Source organism: Danaus plexippus, chromosome 2 (genome assembly GCF_018135715.1).
Source record: "Danaus plexippus chromosome 2, MEX_DaPlex, whole genome shotgun sequence".
Taxonomy (NCBI): domain Eukaryota; kingdom Metazoa; phylum Arthropoda; class Insecta; order Lepidoptera; family Nymphalidae; genus Danaus; species Danaus plexippus.
Window position 1 is genome coordinate 4,937,399 of NC_083537.1, and position 18,628 is coordinate 4,956,026.

The window sequence follows — 18,628 nt, forward strand, 5'->3', positions numbered from 1 at the left end:
ATAAGTATATAATAAGCCTTTATTTAGAGCCAACCTTAAAATGAACTTCTCTAAGTTCATTATTCTTTTATTTTCGCCAATATTGTTACTGCTGATGGTTTAGGAATAATCATTTTTCCAACCTTGCTGTTGACTATGTACGCTTGTGCCAAGCCTACGGTACATTTTACATTCTAATCTTCGTAGATAAAATATTTTGTAACTCATTAAATATAACATTTTTCCTTTGTGTTTACTTACTTTATATCTTCTTAATATTGAAGATTTAAAATGGCCCTTCTTTTAATTAAAGGTAATACTGGGAATGGGTCATTTAATATAGTTTATATTTGTGTATTAGTAGCGGCGCGTATTTCGAGGCCGTCCGGGTAAGTATGTATCAACGAAAAAGTGGTACTGGGAAAATCATTGCTGCGATATCCATTCAAAATAAATATATTCAAACACTAAGATATTTAAGCATAATGTTATGGCGCTTCTGCATATTTTGTAGGCATTAAACTACCCCTTAACTTTTATATTAAAATATTTATAGGTACTGTTAGAAAAGGTGTTCCTAAATTGGCTTTTCATATTCTATTTGTCCCTGTCGTTATATTTTCTAACACATACATGTATAACATCGTTCTTATGAAAATTATGTAAATTTTCTTGTAAATCTCAGAAAATATTAAAACGTCTTGCATCGCTTATAATGATATCAATTTTAAACTTCAGTACCTTTGAATACTCACACTAAATTTGCTTTAGCGAAGAGGTAATTGAAGTCGAGGATGTGAAAAGTAATAAAAGAATAGATTAATATATATTTTTTTATTATACTAACAATTTCAGCCTTGATGTTTCTAATACTTTATTAGGCAAAATTTCTATAACATAAATAACATAATTGATAAGCCTGTATGTTTATTCGTTAAGGCTTTAAGATGACATTAAAACTGAAAAGTGCTATCTAATGTGAAAAGTAAGATTTTTTTTGTGGCAAGAAATAGTCGACCTTGATTCTGATGAAAAATCTAAAGAGGTTTGTAGCGGTTTAGAGAGGTTCGAACCTAGATGTTAATAACATATTCAAAACATTAAGTGAAAGAAGGATAATCATGTATTTTTCGTTGTAATTTAACTGTTACTATACATATTCAATGAGAGTGATATGGGGTTAATTACATAAAGATGTTTCCACTTGATGATTTATGATAACTGTTCAATGTTAATAATATTCATACGTCTATCATATCGGTTTTTATGATTGTAAAAAGTTCCTTTTATGAATAAAAAAATACAAAAATGTTTACGTAGGAATTCAAACAAGGCTTAGGTATTAGTTACCATTTTCAAGTGAACTAAAAATAACAAAATATGTAGGTACGTAGGATTCTTGATCTCTATACATATTTTTAATTTGCAACTTGTCAAATATATTTAATTTTATAACGAACTTACTTTTTGACGAATACAATCTTCACAACCATTAAGGCTTTGTACTTCAATGCTCTTGCTCATATATATAAGATAAAGTCTTTATTTTTAAAATTTCATCACGTACTTATAGATTTTGTTCACAATATATGAATAAATTTGTAAAAAAGTACAATAAGAAAGACCAATATTTGATCGGTGATGAGTCTTTTTTATTACAAATAGTTCCTAACAGCATCTATTTTTTATAATGTTTTATTTGCCTTGTTGCTTCCACAGAGGTCTTTTCTGTGATTAATTTTTTGCTTTGCTTAAATTTTATATCAGTATAAGTTAATGGATTCGATTAATCATTGCAATATGGATATTTATAGAGGCATATATACTTCACGGTTAAGACATTTTAGTGTGTTTTCGTAGGACATAAAAATTGTTTGTTATAAAGTGTAACGCGAAGGAAAAAATTTTGGTTTTATCTCCATAAACATTATGTAAGATTTAGTTATTACTGCCAAAGTATTTCTCTCTCTCTCTCTCTATTTATAATTACCATACTAACTGCAATTGCGGCTACAGTAGAACTTAGCATATTAAAAATAACAAGTAAAGTCATTATTACTAAATAAATTAGTATAAATATAAATCTTTGTTATGGAATTAAATGACTACCATATACTGAGGATTTGTAAGAATATTCTATTTGTAGCAATCGACCTTTTTTACAGTAAAATTAAATTAAATAAATATTTTCGTATTCCATATAAATAAACTGAACGAATGAATGAATGAATGAAAATAAATCGGTTTATAATATTAAGTGAAAGATTGGTTTAATGACTCAATAATCCTTCCATTATAACAATTCGTGGAGTAAATGACTAAGATAAAAAAAGGTACTTTAGTTTTAAATTAGGTATTCTTATGTAATTATTCATCATAGGCTGGATTTGTATGGATGACCCATCTTAGTAGTAACAGAAAGCAGCATGCCAATGCAAAGAAAGACACCATAACTCGAAGTGTTTTCTCGGATCGTTGGTCGCGTTCACTGATGCGTAGTCTTTCGATAAGTCCGTTCTGAAAATATATATATAATATGATATACATATAAAATATGATTGAATTATCCTAATAAGGTCATTGCCTTTGAACAGAATTTCGATCTCGTTGGCTATCATGTTTTAAATGTACTTATGTAATATTTTAGGAAAAGTGGTTAATCAAATAAATAAATTTCGTTACTTTTCATTGTAATTAGTGTCGCAATATATCATAACATTTATTTTGATACACAATTATTAGCTAACGTTCTAATATGACCCACCCAGCCACCATGAGATGCTATCCAGGACCCAGCATCTTCGTGGAGAAGGTCTGCTATGGCTGCGGCTGGTGACGACACTAGTTCAAGCGGGGGTTCCCCATCTCCTGCCTCTGCCGCCTCCCTTGCCAGAGCTCCACATATACAATACACAGCAGCGATCTGAAAATAAAACATATATATAAATATACATTCTTTAGGGGTTTGCATCTCTCTACGGTGCAACATTAAATAACTCTTCTAATAAAAAGAAGTTTAATTTGAAATTATAAAAGAATTTGGTTACTTTGGACCATGTTATGTTTTCTCTGGTAATACGACGAGCTAATGCAAGCGTCAACTCAGCAAGGGCTGTATCCGATCGCAGCATAGCCGAAGGCGCTCTTGTAGCCTGCCGCGCTACATGTCTAAACGCTTCTGGTCTTTTTCTCTCTAAAGCAGCACATAAAGCCCGTAATGCGGCCAGAACACCGCTTTCTATATTATTCGTAGCTTCCTCACCACATTCAGTTTCCAGCATTCTTTGCAGACGTTTTAATACTATTTGCTTTAAATGGAAATTAAAATTATTAGTTAGATGTTTTCATTATTTAGTATTCTTTGACTTTTAAGACAATAGACAAGTAAAAATATACTAAAAACAATACAAAATTTACTTTATTTGGGCATGACGACGATCGCCTTATTTGTGTTTTAATGTATTGAAGGCAGAGTGCACGACCCTGGCGGACTATTTGAGGTTTGACTTGCGTGGGAGTGGCGAGGCACCATCCGATAGTTGCAGAGAGACGTCGTGACACTGCAGCTGCCGCAGCGCTTGATACCATCGTGCTGAAGCGACGCTTTGTGCGATCCAACGGAGATAAACATCTTACTGGTGATAGTCTTAATAGTTCTACAAAGATATTTATTTATTTTAACTACTAAAAGTCTGCTAATAAATACAAAAATTATGCTTGAAATTCCATTGAAGTTTTGATAGATTGAAAAATTAATTTAAGATTTAATTAAAAATAAGTTGAATTTAATATATTTTAAGGAATGTTTCCGTTACCTGTAGCATTAAGTCTTTCTATTGATCCTGGTAAAGCACTTAGCGGTGTGCTGAGTTTCCGCCGCATTCGTAGCGGCGGTACAAATTCATCATCTTCTTCTCCATCCGGTGGAGTCACATGGATGGAAATGTTGTTGTTCTCTTGAACTAACTTTCCATCTGACATCCATTTTGTTTCTGTTATTGGCCCTATCTGAAACAAGGTTTAGTGTATTTTTGCTTTTTAGTACTATTATTAAAAGAGATGTCATGTAAATGGAGTAATAACCAATATAAATGCCTAATAACATAGGTGATAAATTTTGTGCCATGTTGCCTCTAACTTCCTTGGCCTATAATAGTAACGTAGTGTTTCTTATATATTAAAAAAGTTAAAAATAGTATATTTTAGGGTTACGTAAAATGAATTAAACAGACTTAAAAGGTTACAAAAAATCTTTTTAATTACAGTTGATAATTATTTTGCCGACCAAGTTAAGAATGACTAGTCCCTGAGATCTAAAATGTAAGTAATTTTATGATTTTCCTAATAATTTTAACATATTTGTGAGTTTATTATTTCTGCTTGAACTAGTTTTTTTACGCGGCTGATCTTTCTCTCAACGTTTTCTTTTCTTCCAAACAATTTTCTTAACAATGAATGTTGAAATTTGTCTGTCGTAATCTAAAACTCAGATTAACAGACACTTACTTTAGCTTTCCCGTTTTAATTAATAAATGCTGTTATTATCCTTTCAGTGGCAGGATTAACTAAACAAAATAATTAGGTCACTAATTGCTCAATTATAAATTAACGTCGTAAAGATTATGACGAACCTGAAATCGGGAAGGTTAAGTGCGTATGTTTCAAAATATTTTCTACTCACTCCTTTTAATTATATTATTATTTTTAGTATATTTTTTTTAATTTTTAATAATTAATAACAAAAATAGAATCCTTAAAAACATTGAATTAATTATGAGCATTCTTCAAAATTATTTATTATAATTAATATAATCTTGTTTGTGCATATATTAATTACCATACAAAAAAATAAGAATGGAAATAACTTAAATCTGTCTGACATAATAACGTATTTTATTAAAGGCTGTTTATAAATATATATAAATTTAATAAATACTAGCACGTGTAGTGAATACGGATGATAGGTTTGATTTAAAATTAGGTCAATCGAGAGATACGATACATTAGCGATGCTATCCAGGACCCTCTGACTCGATAGTCGATGATGACCGTGGATGTTCGCGTCTGCACTGTTAATTTAACATTTCAATGTTACCGATATCGTTCACGCCATCTGAATACGTAATCACATTCGATACAAGGAAAGTTTATTAGGAAGTAACTAAAAGAACATGCATTTTATAACACGTGAATCATATTAAATATGACAACAATGGAAAATAGATAATCTTTGAGTGGAATTATTGTTTTTTCCAAAAATATAACATTTAATTTGCTTGATAGACACTTGAACTTCGTTTAGCACATGCAGTAATGTTAAATTAATGCTAGTTATTCTAAATTCACTTAGCATTATATTTGAATGATAGCAACTAAGTCCAACTGAGTGTTGAGCACGGTTGATGAAGATGATACATTATAATTAAATTATAGTTTTTTAAGTTTTAAAGGCGAAAATTATTTCTTAAAAAGAGATGCATTTTTGAAGCTTGTCAGTTAGTCGCGTATTTTAATTATAGGAATAATATATATTAAATTCATTAACTACGCTAAAAGCCCCAACTAAGTTATTTAAGTTAACAGAATCATAATATATAATATAGAGTATATATTTCATTGTTCATTTCTATTGCTATATTTATTTTAAAGAACGCAATAAACAGCAAAAAGCATGCTAATGCTTTTTTAAGCCATTTCACAACACATCCCTTAACTTCTTCCGGAAGTTGGAACTACGTTTAAAAATAATGAAACTTTTTTGATTTTTTACATTTTAGAAGAATGACATTATTCCCATAACTAATTTGTAATGTTCCTAAATTTATTAATGGTGATAGACGTAATAATGATTTTAGAAATTAATCATAGTATTTCTCGAGCGAGATTGCGAATGAATAAAAAGTATTGAAGTGGTTAGGCATTAAGTAAGGGGAAAAGTTCAAGTAGGCTTTGGGTCGTTTTTCAACTCAACTCAAGAGCATTAAAGAAGAAAAGCTAACTTAAGCCGTTAAATCAATTTGAAAACCATTTCAAAACGAACCTCCTCGTATCAATATTTTTTTGGTTTGTTTTTCTCATATTTACTTTTTTGTTAGCCTATCTATGATATGGCCTTCTGATAACGCACAATTATTGTAGAGGACAACGTCGTATAATTAAATTGATAAAAAAATCAATATTTTTATTATTCTAGAATTTATTGTTCATAACTTCGTTAACAAAGTTTTCGGTTCAATAATAAGAGAGGAACTTCCGAGTTTTTGTTGATAGTTTTCGGGAGAAATTTACTGTGGCACGGTAGTTACTATCTGAGCCATAAACCTTTGCGGACGTTGAACAAAATTTTCTAAAATTTAAAAGAATTATTTTTGGAACGTAAATAAAAAACTAATATTTCTTTTTTTTTATGGACAAGCGGTGCCAACGAAAGATACACATTATTCTTACATTACAACAATTTTGTAACCTTTATTGTTACATTTGATTGACGTAATTAACTTTGATTAAAAGACGAAAGCAATCCCATTAGATTGTAATCTGAGAGTGTTAATGCAGACGTTATTCTGAGATGTTCTATGAGAGAACGGCTATGAGTGACGGTTTGATAAATACATCTTTTGTGGCTTTGAATAATAAGCGAGCTACGAGTGAGTTGGCTTTATTGTTATCTGAGATCACACGTCACGTTATTCGCTTTGCATTTATTGCTATGCGAGACGAGATTTGTCACGGCATTATTTTGAATGATTGCGTTCTCGTACTACAGTCGAATTGTTTGCTTTTCGCCAACCATTTGACGTCATTTATATAAATAAAATAGGTTTGAATATACAAATATTGTTAATTAAAAACAAATGTTTTTTGTTGATATCGTAGTAAAATAAATACAGCACTACTTTTTTTGTATATCTGTATTGCTATTCGTATGAGATATTTTTTGGAAAGCTGTATGAACTTAATTTACAAATATAAAATTACATAAAAATTTCTTAAATAATAGGCAGAAGCCGGAGAATTAAATAAATTTTTAATAATAATAAAAAATAAAATGATGAAATATTGACTTGAAAGGGCTGGATTAAAATATAATGTGAACAAAACGGTGGCTAAAGGTGTAATAGGTAACAAACTAATTTCTTCTAGCAACACCCATACGGGAATGTTGTATTGTATGTAAATATGTGTATGTTTGTCTGCTATCTTTAAATTATTAAATTATATCGTTCAATTATAATGATTTATTATGAAGTTTTTTTTTAATAAAAATAATCAAATATATATTGTGCTCTTTAATTAAGTATTTGCATAAATTTTAGCATTAACATAATAAAGGTGAATTAAACTTTTTAGCTCAAAAATTTTATACGTATCATGCAATATAATTATAGTTTATTATACAACACAATGGGAAGTGTTTTAACATTTTTTGTTTGTATGTCTTCGTATGATTCCTAATTTCAGAACCTCATCAGGTCAAAAGTCATTTATCACACCAAAACTCAGCGCTATACGAAGTCAAGTCCAGTAGACTTTACAAAAAGTAAATAGCTATCTTATGTCTTATAAGAAATTTGTGTTGTTACTTTTAATTTGCCTTAACTATGATGTTTAGTTATGAATTCTTTTTTTCATTTAACTTAAAATATTTTTTATTTTAATATTCCATGGATTTTGTTTATTTCAAAAAAATCGATCGATTCAATCGATTTTCCATTAATGTTAACATCACCCATGACGTTTTATGCGACGAAATTAAATCAAATGTAAATCGATTTGTCGAAACCGATTAATTATTATAATTAATGTACTCAATCTCGATTGTTCACCGACTTACATACGTATGTAAAACAAAGTTAGAAAGAAAGCTTTTTATCAATTCAATACTGCTCTGTTACTTTTTAACAAAATATAAGTACTTAGTCACACTTCATAATCCTATGTCCCTATTAAAGATTAGTCCGTTCTGGATCTTGATGTTCAAAATAAATTCATATATGTATTTAAACATCTCAGACAGTTTATTCTAAGTTATTTTGAAAAGATAAACCTAAAGTTCAAATATTATGTTAAAATTATGAAGGCCATAAATTAAGGAACTGAATTTACATAGATTTGAGAATTGCGAATTTTTTTATATTACTTTAACGTGTCGTTGTCGTTGTGTTTGTTTCCTTCATATTATTGGCGTATTAAACGTGACACTTATTGCATAATATCAAAGGAAACTTCTGATTAGAACTGGTCGAAACTACTTGAGAAAATACAAGTTATATATACAAGGCACAGTCGACTACGGAGTTGGAAAAGTTACTAGGTAATTGTAGAAAAAACTACGTGGGATAAAGTGCAAGTTTCGCTATAGGTCTGGTTAAGAAAATCGTATTCGGTCATTTTAATAAGAAAAGTTTAAATCGAATGTATTTTTATTATGTAAAATATATACAATTTTATAATATGATAATAAATGTGTGATGATTTTATTTATTATTAGGGTTGAAGTATACAAAAACGTATAGCTTCTAAATGCGAATAATTGAATGTGAAGGTTGTGAAAAACCCGAACAATTTAAATTTTCTTACCTTTTAATTTATAAGATGCATATGATAATTTAATAATCAGTGGAATAATTTATTTATTTATTTTATTTTAAATTTTACTAAACGCCGTAATATTAACAGTCGTGAAGTAGCGAAAACAATATAGGCGAGTGACCCACATAAGGGCGGTGTTATTGCCAAATGTCAATCATTTCCAGAAAAGGTATATAAGTACAATATTAAAGTGGAGTGGAGTTGAAATACTGGTGCTCGTATTACAAACCTTCAGACAAATAAATACAAAGCATAAAATTACTGTTCATATAAAAATAATAGTTAAGAAATCAAAAACATTTTAAGAATAAAGGCACTTTATATTTCTAAACGGAGGGATGTAAATAAATAAGAGTCATTCACATTTCGTTAAAATTAATAACACAATTAGGTTTCTTTACAAATAATAAAGATGAGATTTGCTTTAATTATAAAAAAAATATTAAAACTAAGAAGAAGAATACGATTATAATACACAAATTATTGTACAACAATATTCCTACGGATGGAAATGAGCTAATTATATTTTATCTGTATTAGACATCCAATTTCCTTGAGATCGGTGAACATAAACATCACGAACTGCTTATGGAATGTGGTGCTCTCGTACTATTAATGGTTTACGGTGTTTGCCCCGTTATGTGATGTCGCTGTCGTCTTAACACGATAACAGACTATTTCCTAATGACTGTACCGAACGGTTATCTAAACCATAAGTTTTTTATGTTAAAACACATTAACTTATTCATTATTATACACGTTGAATGTTGGACCTATACGCGGTCTATGTATATGTCAGTGTGCAGCAATGCGATTCGGAGTGCACCTATCGTAGCCTTCAAACGAAATCTGCATATTCGGATCGTTTGTTATCTTTGATTATTTATCATTGCCATTGTTCTGGTTTTCTGGCTTATTCCTAAAATGCAATCGGTGTGCCAAAATAAGCTGTAAGCTCTCGAAGCAAACGAGTTAGCGGGATTGTATAAAATTGAGAATAATCTTTATAATATACATAACAATAACACAATAGCGAAGATGTTTGAGATTAACAGGACAATGCATACAGGAACTATTTCTACATGTATCTTTAACGTCTGGAGATAAGTATTATCTTAGTAGCGACTTGGAACAGAATCTTCTAAGTTCATATATTCACCCATAACGCCTTATACACGGATTGTTCACGGGAGCAAAGACGTTCTCTATTGTTCAATTATGTTGTTTTGTAAGTGCTTTAGACTTTAGCATAACAATCTCTCGAGTACTAAGTGAAACTCAGTAAACGTTTATTATAGCACAATACAGTCGTGATACTGTCAGTAAATTGACTGGATATGTTTTTATTTGAACATTTTCTAAAATGCACTGAATCCTTAATGAAGCATTTACGTGTAACGATAGCTCTTAGTATAAAATTAAACATACATTGATTTATTTTTAATAGTCTCAGAAGTTTTTCTTGTTGTGTAAATTTGAAAAAGGTACCTATCGTAAATATCTAAAAGAAAGATTCAATATCGTAGGTTTTTAAAATCAATAAAAATATATGTATATATGTATAAACTGCATTCGCTGCTCTTTTGTATTTATATTCCCAATCCGGTAAATTCTATTAATTCAAATTCATTTATTGAGGTCGCATCTGTCTTGATAATGCATTTATTCTGACAGCAGTTGGCGAAGGTCTCATCTATGTAAACTAGTATGCCCTCAACTACCTGACCCTCCATAATATTTTTGCATTTACTTGTGAGAATAACCGTCTCCTGAACGTTCTTAGGCATTAAGTTCGTATATTATTATTTCGTTAACTATATGAATGGAGGTTTTATGACGAAACAGTAGATAAAAAAAAACCTAAATATTCAGATCTCACGTTGTTCAGTCCATTAAAATGAACGTAAAAAACACATCCAAATAAATTAACGTTTGCATTCTAAAATATCGTAATTGAAAACATGAGTTCCTTTGTTCTCGGTTTATAGTGATAATTGTTTATTCCGCGAGCAGTAGTCGCTCGCTAACGGATACTGATGCGGCGGTATCTGGACAAAGATAACGAAGTTTACAAACGGAACTCCTATCTCAACACACGAAAACCGTTTTAAGCTAACGTTTAAATGTTAACAAATTAATTACGTGAGAGTTTACAATGGTGATGTCGCTAATTTACCTTGCATCTTTGATACACTAACTCTTATAAGATGATCCCAAAGATAAATCATTAAAATAAGAGAAACCCTGTTTAAATTTATAACTAGTCAATAAGTTTCTGTGAACAAAAATGTCTTCATAATTTCGTATTAAAGTGTAGCAATATATACTTCCCGTTTAGTTATTATTATAAAGGCGGGTTTATTGAATATTTTACAAGCATACTATGTAAACAATGCCTGTGTAGTGTGTAAAATAATTTGTTATTAGGATTTTCCATTATTAATAAAATATTAAATGAGAAACCTGTTGACGTTGTTAAATATCGCTTAACGATTAAATAACAATATTATCTTACTTTTTTGCAATAAGTATTACATAAAAATATGCTACAACTTTAAAAGTTTGTTTCACTTGGTCTTAAAAAAATTTATGTTTTAATGAAAATTTATTAAATGTAAACATTTGTGTGTTTGTGTTTATTTCTTAATGAAATTTTGAACCAATAATATGAAATTAGGAAAAGGGTATATGGTGAAATAATATAAAATTCCAATAGAAGTACATTTAGAGGATGTTTTGGGAAAACTTATATGAAATAAAATATATACATATTTTACGCCATATTAACTTTTTATATCGGCTGTGCATACACATTTATCAGCTCGCATGATAATGTCTAGAACGATCCGAGTACATCAGTTAAAAGCTTTGCAAACATTTCATTACGAGGAGACAAGGATTTGTTAAGTATCAAGAGTGTAAAACCCATTTGATTAATATTCTAAGAATGGATTTTCTTTTATAGATAGAGATATTTCTTTTAAAGATAAAGATGTATGAATATATTATTTGAATTTATCACTTCTATACGGTTACCTATATGATTTTTATATTTGAAGCCGTCTACCCTTATAATTATTTTAATGATTTATCATTACTTAATGCAAATTAGTATGGTTTAAAATATGTAGAAATATAGTACCGGCATTGTTATAATATTAGAGCCAGATCATTTAAATATGTTATTCAAATATTATAATACAATTATCCTCTATATTGCTCCATTAATATTTTTTTTAAGGAAATTTACAATGTATTCTAATTTAATTACAGCCTCGCCATATTAACAACCTATTGTTAAAGTAACAAAAATATGTTAGGTTTTATGTACTGTAATATGTTTTCAGTAATGCTAAATCTTATTTAGTAGGAGATTTTACGTTTTTTTTTATAGTTTTTGATGATATTTTTTTTCTTTTTCTTGCAAATATTCATTACAAAAATAATATTTCTCTTTATATTTTTCACTGAACTACGTTAATGCAATTCTCTTACTGAATGGTTTTTTATGAATAGTTACAATTTTTATTCAAAGTTTTTTTGTTTTTTAATTTATAATTTAAAAAATAGTCTTTTTCGATTATAACGTCTATTTATATATACGTGTTAAAAAATCGTTATGGTCTCGTTACTTAACCTTATATATTTAGTCGTGCTGAAGAAAAATATTTTGTCATCCTTAAGTATTTCTCGTAGTAAAGCGACGTCAGTTATACTTTCGAATTATTATGAATCAGACTTCTTTAAGCGTCCGGAAGAACGAATATAACGTTTTTGTATCCAAGGAGAAAATAAGCAGGAAATTTTCAAATGCGATTAAAGAGAATTTCGCTTCTGCTGGTGATGTTCCTTTAAGAACCGAATATTGTTGTTAATAATAAAATTCATAGTATATGAAGATCAACGGTTCAAAAAGATCATAATCCTATCATAAGCAATAGGGCATAAGGCACGGACTATAACTTCTTTGCATTAAACTGATTCATAAATTTAATGATATTTATTTAAGCCCTTATTTTATTTGCATTGATCTCGTTTTGTAACGTTTGTTACATGAAATCGTTTTGTATCATCTTATTGTAATGTTTATTTAAAATTTTATTCTTCAGTTTAAATAGAAAATTTTATTGCTCTGCTTATGTCGTTATAAAACGAGGTCACAACATATCTCGTAGTTTTCAAAGGTGAGAAATGAATTACACTGTGTTTACAGTATTGTAAAATAGAGACAGAAGTTGTTTTGTACAATGATTATAAAATTATTCATGTAATTTTAGAATATTCAAAACAAGTTATTAAAATGTTATGTCACATAGCGATCATTATTTTGATATATTACATACGGGTCAAGTAACATTAGACGAACGCGTTTAAGCCTGAAGGTAAGGTAGTGTATTTAAAAAAAAAATTCGATGTTACTAATTTACGTATAATATGTATTAACAATGTGAGAATAAAAAGAAACAGTTTTTTTTTTGTGAATGCGTCTATTAAAAAGTATGTATATTTAATGTATATAAATATGCTGTAGTTTTATCTTAAGTATGCAGAAATAAAAGCAGCAATGACTGAAATAATTGTTATTGGGCCATTACAGATAATTGTGGCTCATCTATTAAAAGTTGTTCCGGTAATGTCGGTATAAATAAATGGAATGATTAAAGAACAAATACTCATTGAGAAAGATTAGTTTTACAGAAGCGTTTGTGGTTAATTTAGTATGAAATTGGTTTTCTGTGGTGGAATGTGCCATTTTATTTAACAGATTTTCTTTTCATTTAGCTTGACATGCTATTTAAAAGTAAAAAACACATTGTTTGAAAAAAAAACTTTTAAAAGATTCTTCTAGAACCCTTAAATTTATATATAATTTAGATATTGAAGAAAATAATATACGAATAAAACTATTTATTGAATTTAGTGCAATCAGAAATTAAAAGCGCGAAAAGGTATTTCAGCGTCACAACCGCAGATCGATCGACCACTAATGAACCTTGTTTCACATGATAGGGAAATAAAATACATGCATTCATGAAACGTGCAATAAAAAAAAAATTTAACTATGTTAAATTTAATTTTGAAAATGTCTTATTTGTGGTCATTTATTTTGTCCAATTATGTTTCAAAACTATCAAGACAGAAACTTAGTTATTAAAGTTCAATTATTGTGTAATTGATGTTTTGTAAGTCATTGTTTACTTTGCTTTAAATTGTTATTAAGATTGGCATAATTTATAGTACATTAATAAACGATTCCCGCTAAGACTAAGATTAAATGTCGTGTTCATTCACTCCCAATCATTTATCTTTCTCAGAGTTTGGGCCGAATTCCGAAGGACACGAAAATCACATCGCATTCAAACCTTTCATTTACTTATAAAATAACTTTACTATAAACTAAATGTATATTATGAAGAGACAAAAAAAATATTTGCGAAATAAATTGCATTTTTTTTTTGCAATTAACTAAATTGCAATTTGAAAAACAGTCGAACTAATTAAAAGTTAGCTAGACCTTAACGCCATACGGTGTTCTTTGCAAGATATGCTTATTATTTTTATGAAAACTCTTATCAGCAGTTCCATTGTTTCATTTTTGGTAACCTTCTCTCAAATAAGACAAAAGATTGCAGTAAATGATAAAAAACTTTAACAAAATATATTTCAATGAATTTTGATTTCTATATTAGTCTTATTCTTATATTTTTTATTAAATTGAGTATGCTAACTAATTTAGAAATAATTTTGTTATGGTGTTTATTTTAAAGAGCGCTTGTAAGATGTGCGAGCCTTTTAATATAAGTGTGTTTATTGACTGTGGAATACAATTGACCTTTAATGTTATATGTGTCCCGGACATTATTTAACTCTAAGTGGTCTCCCATTCACACGCTCCATAACATTTTTTTTAGGTCAAGAATAACTCACATTCTTGTATATAAGTCTTCTATTAGATATTAGGTATTTCGTGTTAAAAATGCGTCAAATGTACAACAAGGATTTACTCTTTAAATGATGATGTATTAATTTCTAGCTGCACTTCATTTTTGATAGATATATAGGTAAAACTTCTTTATTAAGTTTTCAAAAACGTACATTGAACAGTGTATATATAGTTCATATATACAAATTTACCATTTTTTAGTTCTGTGCAAAAGAAATAAATCATACATTTACGATAAATAACCCCTTTATTTTTAATCACTTAGTGAATTTCACTATAAAATTCAAAACTAGGATTTTATCACAACGGGTATCTTTAATAAGTGTTTAATGTTTCTCATTGACTTATTTTCTTTATTGAACATTATGAATAACACGAGGAGATCAATCCTTTGGTGCTTATATATTAAATATATGTTGATTTTGTTAAAAAAAAAAATGTTACATACAATGCTACATACGCTGTCAAAAAAGTTAATGTGTTGTTAGATGATATTATTAGTAATTTTCAGTTATTGTGACAGCTTAACATACGTTTTAAAGAATACAACAAGCAACTTCTGTTATGTGGAACATTTTTATAATATTTAAGGACGTTTATGCGCAAGAGCATGCGCGTTCTGATTTGAGTTGATAACTTCGTCTGTATATATTTTAAGATTACTCACAGTTAAGAAGTTCGTTTTTATTATCCGCATACCTATATTGGTTTCTTATTGAAGAGGTAGTTTTGTGAAGTGGCGAGCTAACAACAGCGTCAAGAACAGAAAAGGATAGTTTCATAAAACTGTCACTAGTTTAATAATAAATGAGAAAAACAAAATATACCTTGAACGGTAAATATACGACCGGGTATGAGGTAGAGGTTTCAATTCAATTGCGGGTATTTAATCGTTTCGATAATTTACACGGTAAAGATGGTCACGGGATCAAAAAGACATGGGTTTCGAATGGAGACACGAGCGGCACGCTCCGCACACCGTTATCAACTAAACACATTAAAAACGCCGATTGCCATGGACTTGCTTTTCTTACTGTAACGTTAAATTTTACTTCATACGATCCAATATTGCTGTTCACTTGTTTTTTTAGCTAATCAATTTAAATATTGTTTCAATATATTTATTTATATTGATTTTTAATTATAATATTAGGTATACGCTGTTATATACTTACATTTTAAATTCATTTTCCAGTCATTATGAACTTTGAAATTATTTTATTTTTATTATCTATATTGTAATATGAGTATGTGCATAAACATCATTGATTGTGTAATTTCTTGGTTTGTATATTCTCATAAAGTATCTCTTATGTGATAGAACACAATCTATCTAAATCGACCATGTAAAGTATTCTTATGTATAGAAATGAACTGTCATTTTGTCGTCCTGTTTTATAAGATGCTAGAAGAAAAGGTAAGCGAATTGTAAACCAATTTTTCATATATTTTATTAATTTAATAGAAAAATGTTAGGGTCGAAAACACTAATTTTATACTTGCTTTGATACTTATTGCACTGAGACTATAGACATTAAACTCACAAAAAAATTGTTATGATATAATAAAACAACCTTTTACTTTATCTATTTTTTGCTTGCGTCAAACGATTTCAATGGTCCGATTTGGGAGCGATCCGTTGTGGTCAAAATGATACGTTTATGTGATTATTCCGTTGTCTGGTCGTCTATTGTTGAGTTCCTCTGTTAAATTTTATAATAGAAGGATTTATAACCTCTTTGTTTCATTTGAACGTGCTCGGGCGTAAATTTTGGAAAATCTTTATTTACAACATTTTTTTAAAAGGCAAGTTTATAGTTTTTTTTTATGTGATGTAAATGAAGAAATATAATTTCCCAATGAATGTATTAAACTAAAAAAATATATAAAGAAGAGCCCTTCTCCTAATTAAGAGATTTAAAAGGTAATAAAATTTAATGTAATATATTTTTTTAACTATCTACATCTCGATATTTTGTTCATTTATTTTTACTTAATTACGTACCTGTTTAAAGTTTTTCTCAAAATATATCCTTACAGTACAACTGTTTTGATCAAGTATACATCAAATAGCCGTCAAAAGCCGCGTAAACATCACAAATAAAAAAAAAACTGGGTAGAATATCAACATGAAGCATCGAGTCGAAATCATTACTTCCCTTGAAAAGAAATTGCAAAGCATTGATTGAATTGCGACGAATCCAGTTCTTCATTAAATTAAATGTAGTAAACTTTCAACTGTTGTTTGTTCACTCTTGACAAGCTCTTCTCTAGAGACTTGCAACAGTCGACTTGTATTATCTATGTCCACGAGTGTATTTTAACTTGAACGGAAATATACTTTTTTGTCTACTATGACCTTAAAAATAATTTTGAATATAAAACTGATGCTTGAATGGCAAATCATCTATGTTAGCTTGCAGTTTTATATATATATTACTAAAATAATAGAATTGCTGTATCATTCAGTACATACAAATGTTTATTTTTCGTGTATGTGTTTTTTCAAGTGTTAGTATAAAATTATGACTGTATTTTAATATATATATTTAGTTTAAGCAAGATTAAATGTTTTGAATAAAATATGGAATATTGGAAATACTATTTGACACTAGATTTTGCTAATTATTTTATATATTATAACGTTATATTTTAAAGTTCCAATTTTACGTTTCCATCGACGTTGTTAATTTTTTTTATATACCCATTAACTTTATATTATAAACCAAAGGAATGTTTCGAATTTAAGATGAACTTTATTAATTTGATGGTATTTCATAACTTTTTTTTTGATATCTTGGGAAACTGAATAAATGTCTTCTATGATTTTCGGATTAGTTTGAAATTGTTACAAGTCTACATCAATTTTAGAAAAATACTCTTGACTCTTTGTTTTGCATCAGGTACAATATGTATTAGGTATTATTATATAATATGTCAAATAAGATTTCTTTCATATTTATTTGTTTTATTTACAAATCAACCACATATTTTTACATTACTCGGGGGATGAAGAGACTCATTTTGAATGCAAGGATGAATTTATGATAAAGTAAGAACGTCGTTCTTTAAAAATTTTAATTTTTTAAAGGATGTATAGATTGAAATTCGCCTTTTCAAGCATTTGATTCAATTCTTCATAGTATTTGAACAAGTAACTATTCAATTGTTACTTGTTTCTTCCCATACGTTCGAGAGGGAGACGAAGAACACTATAGCTATAAATTAAATGTGGTCCGAGGGCTTTTCACATCATCTTTAAAAATGACATCACATATATTGCAATATTTATGAGATTTAATTTTACTGTCTAATTTTTTTCAGGTGAACAATTCTTGCTTTATTTGTCTTTTTAAATTTGTACAAACGCCTGAGTTTGGGTGACTTGACATTGGTTTTGACAATATATATGTTTTTATGGTTAACATTTGAGAGAAACATTTTACTAGGGAAACAACCAGGTCCATTTTCTGTTCTCGTGCTTCTGGAAGAAAAAGTATTTTTTCTTCATGAAACCAGACAGTAAGTGACCATTACGGTTCCATTTCCCAATACCAAATTTTCCCACCATCAACTGATCATAACTTCATCTCATTATCAGTAAAAACAGTGAACTGAGTTTGGGACCTCCCAAAATCTAAAAGGAAGAGCTTGTGTTTTATCTTCCTACTCTCTTCCTCGTTGTCGTCGTCAGTCTATATTTAGACAAAGACTGATTAGAAAAATATAAGCTTAGTCTTATGCCTGAACAACCTTCAACGAATAGCAACTAGATAAAATCAATGTTCTCTGAATTTAATATTTACCGTGGACGGTTAGTCACCTGCCCTGTAGAAAAAAAAGTTGTAAGACTTGATGGTTAGCGAGCTTTCCTTCTTCTAATAGAAAATCCATTAAGTCAGCCCACAATGTGGAAGCGTTGTATGTTGCCAGATGCAGAAGTCATATTTTACGATAGCCATTTCTCTTCCTGGTATTCTTAGTATCTATTTAAAAGCTATCTCTTAAAGGTGGGCTTGTAAGAAGCGTGATGTGTCTAGAGCTGATATCTAGATCAGAATTATTATGAGACGAAACCTCTTAGCATTCAATGGATTCACCGTGCGGGTACCG

The 18,628-nt window shown here is 29.1% G+C and overlaps 1 protein-coding gene across 3 annotated transcripts; it reads right to left on the minus strand.

The window, feature by feature from the left end:
* Positions 1 to 798: 798 nt before the first annotated feature.
* On the minus strand, positions 799 to 15,518 carry LOC116779849 (uncharacterized). 3 transcript variants are annotated; one of them, XM_032674350.2, is made up of 6 exons: positions 15,343 to 15,518; positions 3,795 to 3,987; positions 3,397 to 3,635; positions 3,027 to 3,287; positions 2,744 to 2,902; positions 799 to 2,496 (listed from the first exon to the last, which is right to left on the minus strand). In XM_032674350.2, the coding sequence occupies exons 2-6, from the start codon at positions 3,958 to 3,960 to the stop codon at positions 2,347 to 2,349; spliced, it is 975 nt and encodes a 324-aa protein (XP_032530241.2). In that variant the 5' UTR covers positions 3,961 to 3,987; positions 15,343 to 15,518; the 3' UTR covers positions 799 to 2,346. The 3 variants fall into 3 exon arrangements, with proteins under 3 accessions (XP_032530241.2, XP_032530243.2, XP_032530240.2); XM_032674352.2 differs by lacking the exon at positions 15,343 to 15,518 and adding an exon at positions 15,215 to 15,265; XM_032674349.2 differs by lacking the exon at positions 15,343 to 15,518 and adding an exon at positions 15,183 to 15,265.
* Positions 15,519 to 18,628: the final 3,110 nt, after the last annotated feature.